Source organism: Peromyscus eremicus, chromosome 1 (assembly GCF_949786415.1).
Source record: "Peromyscus eremicus chromosome 1, PerEre_H2_v1, whole genome shotgun sequence".
In the NCBI taxonomy this organism is placed as follows: Eukaryota; Metazoa; Chordata; class Mammalia; order Rodentia; family Cricetidae; genus Peromyscus; species Peromyscus eremicus.
The window spans coordinates 172,935,247-172,944,450 of NC_081416.1; the positions used below are offsets into that span (position 1 = coordinate 172,935,247).

The 9,204-nt window shown below is 42.0% G+C and overlaps 1 protein-coding gene across 1 annotated transcript; it reads right to left on the reverse strand.

Annotated features, from left to right (window-relative positions):
• Nucleotides 1-2,622: 2,622 nt before the first annotated feature.
• On the reverse strand, nt 2,623-3,798 carry LOC131897834 (speckle-type POZ protein-like). Its single transcript, XM_059248829.1, has one exon. The coding sequence runs from the start codon at nt 3,796-3,798 to the stop codon at nt 2,623-2,625; it is 1,176 nt and encodes a 391-aa protein (XP_059104812.1).
• Between the last annotated feature and the right edge of the window lie 5,406 nt (nt 3,799-9,204).

Genomic DNA, 9,204 nt, shown 5'->3' on the forward strand with positions numbered 1-9,204 from the left:
AGGGCTGAGGAGCCCCCATGGAAATGGACCAGGCCCTCTGGATAAGTGAGAGAGTTAATGATCCTGAACTGTTTGGGAGACCCCCAGGCAGTGGAGCCAGGACCTGTCCTTGTTACTGTTAGTTTTGTTTTGCTGTGTTGACTGTTGGCTTTCTCTGTTGCATGGACACCTCTGCTGCTGAAGACTTTGACTTCTCCACTTGGGAATCGGAGTCACTTTGGCTGTGCCCTGTCCACCCGAAAACCATATACCTGAAATAAAAGCTACACTTGTTCCATTCCTGGAATGAGAACCTCTATGTATAGATCTTGTACTTGAGACCCAGGCAGGAGTCAGTTCCCTGTTCAGAGAAGTGCTCTCACTCTGCAGGAGCGTGCTCATGGAAGTTCAGGAATTACAGGTGGAGCTCTTTTCTTACAAATGAGGGGTCTTGCAGGAATTGTCTACCTTCATTACAAATGGCATATTTGAGGGAAAGGGTACCAGCCACCCTGGCCCTAAACACATACAGAGAAGTCACAGAGGCTACTAAATGGGGAACCCAAAATTTAGAGATCAAAACCAATTGATTGATTTATCCTGGATTGAGAGATGAGCAGTATTAGAGCCAGATATTCAGGAGAGCTAGGCTGGGAATTGCTGAGCTGATTGAATCACTGAAGGTATTTCCCAGTCCTCTAGGCTTAGTGAGTCCCTCTAGACATGATGAACTAGAGAGAGATGATAGATGTGGGGAGCATTTTACAGATCACATTCTAGGAACAACTGTTTCTAAACTCTTTCTTCAGTCACTGTTGAATATATTCTGCAGCCTTTGAAAACCAGAACACTGTCTCGCTTTTAAGGATCATCAGAGTAAGCATGGAAGTTCAAAGTTTAAAGAGGACAGAACTCACCAGTGGAGGATGAAAATTATGAGGTATTGAGAAGCTGAATCATGGCAGTCATCATGATGGAATTGAGAACTTAGGATCATCTCATAGCACACCCTTAGTGGATCAAAGGAGTTTTTCCAAGGAGGATTATCTGAAGGGGAGGGGCAGGATCACCAGTGGAGCCATCCCAGGGAATGTGAGTCTGGATGAAAGAAGACTGCCATTTTCAGATTTGCTACCTGGCTCTGCTTCTTGACCACTATATATGAATTCTTCCACCCTGACCTCCATGTTGTGAACACTGTGATCCCTGACAGAGTAAGGACCACTTGTTTCCCGATCATGTTAGTGGGAGGATTTAGTGTAAAACATGAGAAGAGGAAATAACAGCTGTGTAGAAATGGACATCATCCCTATTTTATTTAAGATGAACCACAATAAGGAAAATACACTTGTGGTGGTTTTTGTGGGTTCCCAACTTAACAAGATATGGAATTAAATAAAACCCTACAATGGAGGTCACAACAGAGAGAAGTGTTTTGTTTTATTTGATGTAGGTAGATCAATTTCAAGGACAGACTTTGGAACACAACACACTAAGATGTAACAATAGTAGTCACAAACCCTCATATCAAGGCTAGAGAAGCCAACCCAGAAGGAAGAAAAAGTTCCCAAATCAGACAAACAGGTCAGAGACTCCTCATACTCCCCCTCTTAGGAGTCCCACTAACCACTGAGCTAAACAACCACAGCCTGGGTGCAGAGGACTTAATACAGACCCATGCAGGCTGTGTGAATGCCTCTTCAGTCTCTGGGAGACAAAATGAGCTCTGTTTAGATGAATGTGTGGGCTCTGTTCACCTGATGTCTTTGATCCCTCCTACAATCCTGCTTTCCCCTGTTCCTGGAGATTCCCTGAGCTCTGCCTAATGTTTGGCTGTGGATCTCAGTGTCTGCTCCCATCAGCTGCTAGAGAAAGCATAACTGATTTCCATTGGTCTAGACAGCAATCTATGAGTGTAATAGAATTTCTGTAGGTATTGTCTCATAGTTTTTGTATGAGTGTGTCAGTAAGACCCTGCACAAACTTCCACAGATGAGCAGAGCTGGATGGACTAAAATGGGATTCTTCAAACAGAAACACCACTGGAATCCACAAACTGATTTTAAAATTGTTATTCATTTGATATTTTATTCAGGTAGGTATTGTCTACAGAGATGGATGTGCCCATGGAGACAAGAGGAGGACTGAACAAAGGCTCCTCTGCAAGAGCAAAAATTGCTTTTGCAACTGAGTCATCTCTTTAGCCCACACACTGAGTTAGGAGGAAAAATGTCTTCATTCTCTTCCACTTCTCTTGTAAGCAAACATTCATGTTTGTTTTCTCCTTTCCAGAGTCCTTGACCATAAGTTCTACTCAGTCCAATCCAGACAGGTTTCTCCAAAGAAACCCTGTTGTATCCTGCTTGGGGCCAGCAACTAAAATGAATTCCAGTTTCCAACTCAATGACAAAAATCAAATGAGGACAGTAACAGGGTAGTGTACAACATAGTTCAGCGCTTCTCCTCCCTTAACCTGACAATCAGCTCATTTACAGCTGTATTGTAATACCCTGAGCCACCATGCTGTCTTTTCCCAGTTCCACTGGAAATGCACCACACATCGCATAGTCTACCCAGGTGTCATTGGTAACAACACTGGCTGCTGCTTCTGGGTTACAGGTATAGGACAAGGCTGACCAGGTGCTAGGATTGCTTCAATCGTTTGAAAGGGGGCTCCAAGAAAGGGAGATGAGCAGAAGCCAAGGAACGGTATGCTTCAGCCACTAAATGGGGATAGGAGCCCACCATTTTCTTCCAGCCTGAGGTCTCAGAGACCTCAGAAGCATGAGCTGTAATGAAATTCAGTGCCTGGGTTTTCAGCTGCCCTGAGCTGTGGAGGTCGGCCAGGAAGAGAGTGTGGGCAGCATTCTCCACAGAGAGGTCCCTGCACAGGGCATCCTCACACATGACCTTCAAATGCTCTAGGCCATACCTGTCAGCAGCTGCCAACACTGCATCTGCCATGCTGTCCAGGTCTGGTGCCTTCCCGGTGTAAATGAAGCCCATCATTGACTTGAAGACTTGTGGCTCCAGGTCAGGGATCTCAACGCGGTTCCTTCTGCTCTCCTCCATGTCATTTTGAAACATGGCTCTGAAAACTGGAGAGCGAGCTGCTAAGATGGCCTTGTGAGCCCGGAATTCCTGACCAGCTACCACCAGGGAGCAGTCTGTGAACTGGGAATTCTCCCACAGCTCTCCTAGCTCATCTGCCAATGTGCATCTGGGAACTTGAATCCCTAGCTTCCTGTTCTGGTGGGAGATTCTAAAGGATTCCTGGACGACATTCACAGTGCAGAGCAGGCTGAGCTTGTCATCTGGGAGAAGATGAGGCGCATTGGAAAAGAGGAAATCTCGAAGGATGTACTTTTTGAATACACAGCCACGGCCTGGAACGAACCTAATGGCTCTTGGGCACCTCATAGTTTGTGTTTTGTCTCCTTCGGCGCTTATGATCCAGAACTGGAACTTTGCCCAAACATGACTCTTTAGACAGCTGAGCAAAACTAGGGTAACTGACAGGTAATCTGCACTTACTTCATCGAATCCGTTCGGGTTTACTGTCAAACACCATTTGTCATTGGCTTCTGTTGAGATAGTTGGGCTTCTAATGCTTTCTGTCCTTTCCTCCACAAAAAAATGAAAGTTGTTGATGTTCCACATGTAGGAGAAATTCTGAAGGCTGATTTGTGTGTGGTCCCATCTCTGTACTGATCTGCAGAGCAAAGAATGTGAAAAGTCATGTGTCCAATGTAAATGCCCATCAAAAGGTGACTTAACCATAAAGAGGACTTCAGTAATCAAGAACATAGGATGATTCATTCTCTGGCCTGTCAGCCTCTTTCCTAAGCCTTCCTTGGGCCTCGATCCTTGATCCTTGTCCTATGGGCCATGATCAAAGTAGCCATGGTAGCTGAGATGGAGAATCAGCATGGGATTAACAACATGGACATATACTAATCAAGACTGATCTGGTTACAGCATGTGGTGAGAGAATTGTTGAGACCAAGGTCGGATAAAGCACAGAGACAAATAGCCAAACAAACAGATCTTAAGTTTTACAGTTATAGAAACAAACTTCTTTTGACTCCATAAAAAGATGATTTCTGGTAATAAGATGGAGTCAGGCTGGTCCTTCAGTCATAGAAGAAGGTAATTACAAATACTAGCTAATTCATGTGAACAATTTCAGAAAGGAGAATTAGAGTTGACATGAGTTATTGTGTTGTATTTTGTTAAGAATGTGCTCATACAGATATTTGTGTTTTCTTCTTATTTCTTTATCATATGATGTAACATCAATCAAGAGAATACCAATGATAATTATATTTCAGTTTGAGATACTGAAAGAATATCTCTCAAGGAATCTTGTTCCCTATTCTAAATTAATAATGACTTTGTGGTTGTATGGGGACATGTTTGGTAAAATTGTAACCTGTTTAAATATATATTGCATTTGCAATTGTATGTGTGATAAATAAATGCAGTTTAGTTATAAGCGAGTTATTGTTTTCATTTAGAAATTAATCACAGCATAAGGACATATGATTGAGCATCAAGTTGGCAAGAGGTAGACTCATAAAGGCTGTTCTTGGTTATCAACTTGAGATGAACTAAAATCTGAAAATGAAATGCATACCTATTAGGGTTTTTTTTATTAATTTTAAGTAGGAAGAACCACTTCTAATCTGTATCTTGAGGCAAGAAAACTCACTCCTTTATTCTGGGTGTTGATGCAGGAAGACACACTTTTAATTGGGCCATACTTTCTGCTGAAAGCCTATAAAGAGACACTGCAGATAAAGTCTTTGTGCTTTGCCTTCTTGCTCTTGCCTTCCTAGCATGTTTGCCTGCTTGTTTCCCTTCACTGGCATTAGAGCCTAGAGTCCTTTTGGATTCCAGCATCTACTGAAGACCAGCTGAGACATCCAGCCTCATGGACTGAGCATCTTTGGGATTTATGGAACTTCTGTTCATAGCCATCCATTGTTGGATTAGTAGGACTACAGCCTGTACGACATTCTGATAATTACACACACACACACACACACACACACACACACACACACACACACACATTCAGAGAGAGTCTCATTCCCTTTGTCTATTCTGGTGTGGGAATGTGTGGTAACCACCTCTGGTTGTCTTTATAGTGTCTCCCTCTCTGTGTCTCTCAGTGTTGCTCAGTCTCTGTCTCTCATTCTCATTCTTTCTCAGTCTCACTCTCTCTCTATCTCTTTCTATGTCTCTCCCTATGTGTCTGTGTAGACGAATTTCTAAAATGGTCTTATTATATAAAATCACAGAGCCGAATATAGGGGTGAAAGCCTTAGATCAGGAAAATAGGGAAAGCCACCAGCCAACCTTACCTCACCAAATCTGCAGCTTCCAAATGCAAGTTACTTCCTGTCTGCCCATGCCTTTATTGCCTTGCTTTTCTGCCCTCTCATTGGCTCTCTTAGCCCAGCTCCCTCACTTCCAATTCCTACACAGCTCAGTCACTCTGTCTGTCTGTAGAGACCTCCAGGCCTCTATGGTTGGTACTGGGAATAATGGCATGTGTCACCATGCTTGGCTCTGTTCCCTACCTTGAACACACACAGACCCTGCCTGCTAAGTGATAGGATTAAGGATGTCTGCTGTCTGACTTTTGTGTTGACTATAGTGGCTGGCTTTCCTCTGATCTCTAGGCAAACTTTATTAAAGCATAAATAAAATATCACCACATTTCCCCCTTTTTGTCTAATAAAAATTAAAAAATTAAAAAATTTATAAGTAATATGAGAAAAACTATATACAATAAGAACAATAAATATATACAATATATACAAGCAAAATATACATCAACAATGTCTAGTCCATTCGCATTTGACAAATTCAGAGAAATTGCTTCTTTATCTATCTTATTTTGCCGAGTTCAAAATGTACCTAATTCACTTTCTATCCTATCTTGTATTGCCAACAGAAAAGTATCTTATGGTGTCTTTGAAATCTATACACTTACCTCTCCTTAGTGAAATTCTTTTCTGAAATTTCTTTTTTTTTTAATTTTTATTTTGCAATACAATTCAGTTCTTCATATCAGCCACGGATTCCCTTGTTTTCCCCCATCCCGCCCCCCCTCACCTTCTCCCCACCCCGCCCCCATTCCCATCTCCTCCAGGGCAAAGCCTTCCCCAGAGACTGAGATCAACCTGGTAGACTCAGTCCAGGTAGGTCCTGTCCCCTCCTCCCAGACCGAGCCAAGGGACCCTGCATAGGCCCCAGGTTTCAAACAGCCGACTCATGCAATGAGCACAGGACCCAGTCCCACTGCCTGGATGCCTCCCAAACAGATCAGGCCAATCAACTGTCTCACCCACTCAGAGGGCCTGATCCAGTTGGTGACTCCTCAGCCATTGGTTCATAGTTCATGTGTTACCGTTCGTTTGGCTATTTGTCTCTGTGCTTTATCCAACCTTGGTCTCAACAATTCTCGCTCATATAAACCCTTCTCATTCTTGCTAATTGGACTCCCAGAGATCCACCTGGGGCCTAGTCATGGATCTCTGCATCCAGATCCCTCAGTAGTTGGATGAGGTCTCTAGCACGACAATTAGGATGTTTGGCCATCCCATCACCAGAGTAGGTCAGTTCGGACTGTCTCTCGACCATTGCCAGCAGTATGTTGTGGAGGTATCTTTGTGGATTTCTGTGGGCCTCTCTAGCACTTTGCTTCTTCCTATTCTCATGTGGTCTTCATTTACCATGATCTCCTATTCCTTGTTCTTCCTCTCTGTTCTTGATCCAGCTGGGATCTCCCACTCCCCCAAGCTGTCTTTCCCTCGACCCTCGCCCTTCACTACCCCCACTCATGTCCAGGCTCTTCATGTAGATCTCATTCCATTTCTCTGTCATTGGGCGATCCCCATGTCTTTCTTGGGGTCCTGTTTTCCAGGTAGCCTCCCTGGTGATATGAGTAGCAGTCCAGTCATCCTTGTTCCACATCTAGTATCCTCATGAGTGAGTACATACCATGTTTGTCTTTCTGAGTCTGGGTTACCTCACTCAGGATGATTTTTTCTAGATAGATCCATTTGTCTGAAAACCGCATGATGTCATTGTTTTTCTCTGCTGAGTAGTATTCCATTGTGTATATGTACCACATTTTGTTTATCCATTCTTCAGTTGAAGGGCATCTAGGTTGTTTCCATGTTCTGGCTATTACAAACAATGCTGATATGAACATAGCTGAACAAGTGCTCTTGTGGTGTGGTTGAGCATTCCTTGGGTATATGCCCAAGAGTGGTATAGCTGGATCTTGGGGGAGATGGATTCCCAATTTTCTAAGAAAGCGCCATATTGATTTCCAAAGTGGTTGTACAAGCTTGCATTCCCATAAGCAGTGGAGGAGAGTTCCCCTAGCTCCACATCCTCTCCAGCATAAGGTGTCTTCGGTGTTTTTGATCTTAGCCATTCTGACAGGCATAAGGTGGTATCTCAGAGTTGTTTTGATTTGCATTTCCCTGATGATTAGGGATGTTGAACAATTCCTTAAATGTCTTTCAGCCATTTGAGTTTCCTCTGTTGAGAATTCTGTTTACTTCTATAGCCCATTTCTTAATTAATTATAAACACCATCAGCAACATAGCAGGATACAAGATCAACTCAAAAAAATTAGTAGCCCTCCTATATACAATGGACAAAGAAGTGGAGAAGGAAATCAGAGATACATCACCCTTTACTATAGCCACAAATGACATAAAATACCTTGGGGTAACACTAACCAAGCAAGTGAAGAACCTATATGACAAGAACTTTAAGTCCCTGAAAAAAAGAAATTGAAGAAGATGTCAGAAAATGGAAAGATCTTCCATGCTCATGAAATTTCTTAACAAGGAAAACACTAACCATAACTATCTCATCTTTAACTCTCTCAGAGACCCGAGAAGGAAATAATATTAACTAGTAAAACAGAAAGTGGAAACAAGCGACTTCTAAAAAATGAGTTATGACAAAGACAGCCAACTGCCTGGACAGTCACTTGAGGTTTGTCTGCACCTTGGGGCATCATCTTTGGCCTACAGGTTTGGCGTATCTGACAGACTCATTTGTGAAGTGGGATATAAACAAGGACAGCAGCACGACCTCACATTCAGTGCAAGTATTCCATGTACCAGATAAACTTGAATTCCAACAGTGTCCTGTCATGATTCAGGATTTTAAATTCTGGAAATTGCTGGTGTATTTGGAATTCAGCTTCCCATTCTTCTTGGCTTGTGGGTGACTTCATCTCCTTTATTAAATGCCAGTCTACCTTTGAGAGGTTGGACTCCATCAGCCTAGTTCCTCTTTCAAGAATAAATGTTTCAGCTACTGTTCCATTACACACCAGAAGCCATCGGTCCACTGCATGATCAGATGCCTTCAAAAAAAGGGGCACTGTATCTTTTAGGGATTGCAAAGCCCCTTCAGTGGTGGTGCCATATTGTCTTGGCCTCAGGGGACACCGGGTACCAAAGCTGCAACCACTCTTGTCTTGGCACAGATTGATAATCCTTTGTTTTGTTTACTTTTTGTCCATTTTGGATAGCATACTGTCAGCAGTCAATGCAAGGACACTTTCTTGCACACTGGCTCACTTTTGCAACAGTGAATGTTAACTCTGTTTGCATTTTCTTCAATGGCCATATCTTATCTGAAGTAGACTTGTGCTGCCAGGTGCAGAAATGTCTATAGTCACTATAAAAGAAATAAAATCTGTGTTACTAAAACATTTTAAATGCCATATTCTGTAGAACTCTAAAGTGTTTGAAGATGACCTGTCTATCTAAAATTTATCACTGCTTGACCTTGAAAACATACCTAATATGAATACAAGTTTGACTGTAATGTCTAACTACTAACTTTCATTTCTTTATATCCTGATAGTTGGTAATAATAACATCCAAGGATTAGCAAACTGCATTACATTGTTAAATGAAGTGTATAGCTACAATATCCTGACAAGATTAGTATTATATGTACAGCATTTTCTAACACCTTAAATATATATATATATAATTTATATACAATATATAAAATCCAACCTAATGTATAGTATTTAAGGCTAGTAGTCCCCTTTTAAAAGTAGATTCAATAATATACCTTTTTATCTATATCATATCTATATCCTCTCTTTTTTTCTTTTCAGAGTATATTCAATAATCTACCTCTTATCTATGTCCTCTTTTTTCTTTTTTTTTTCA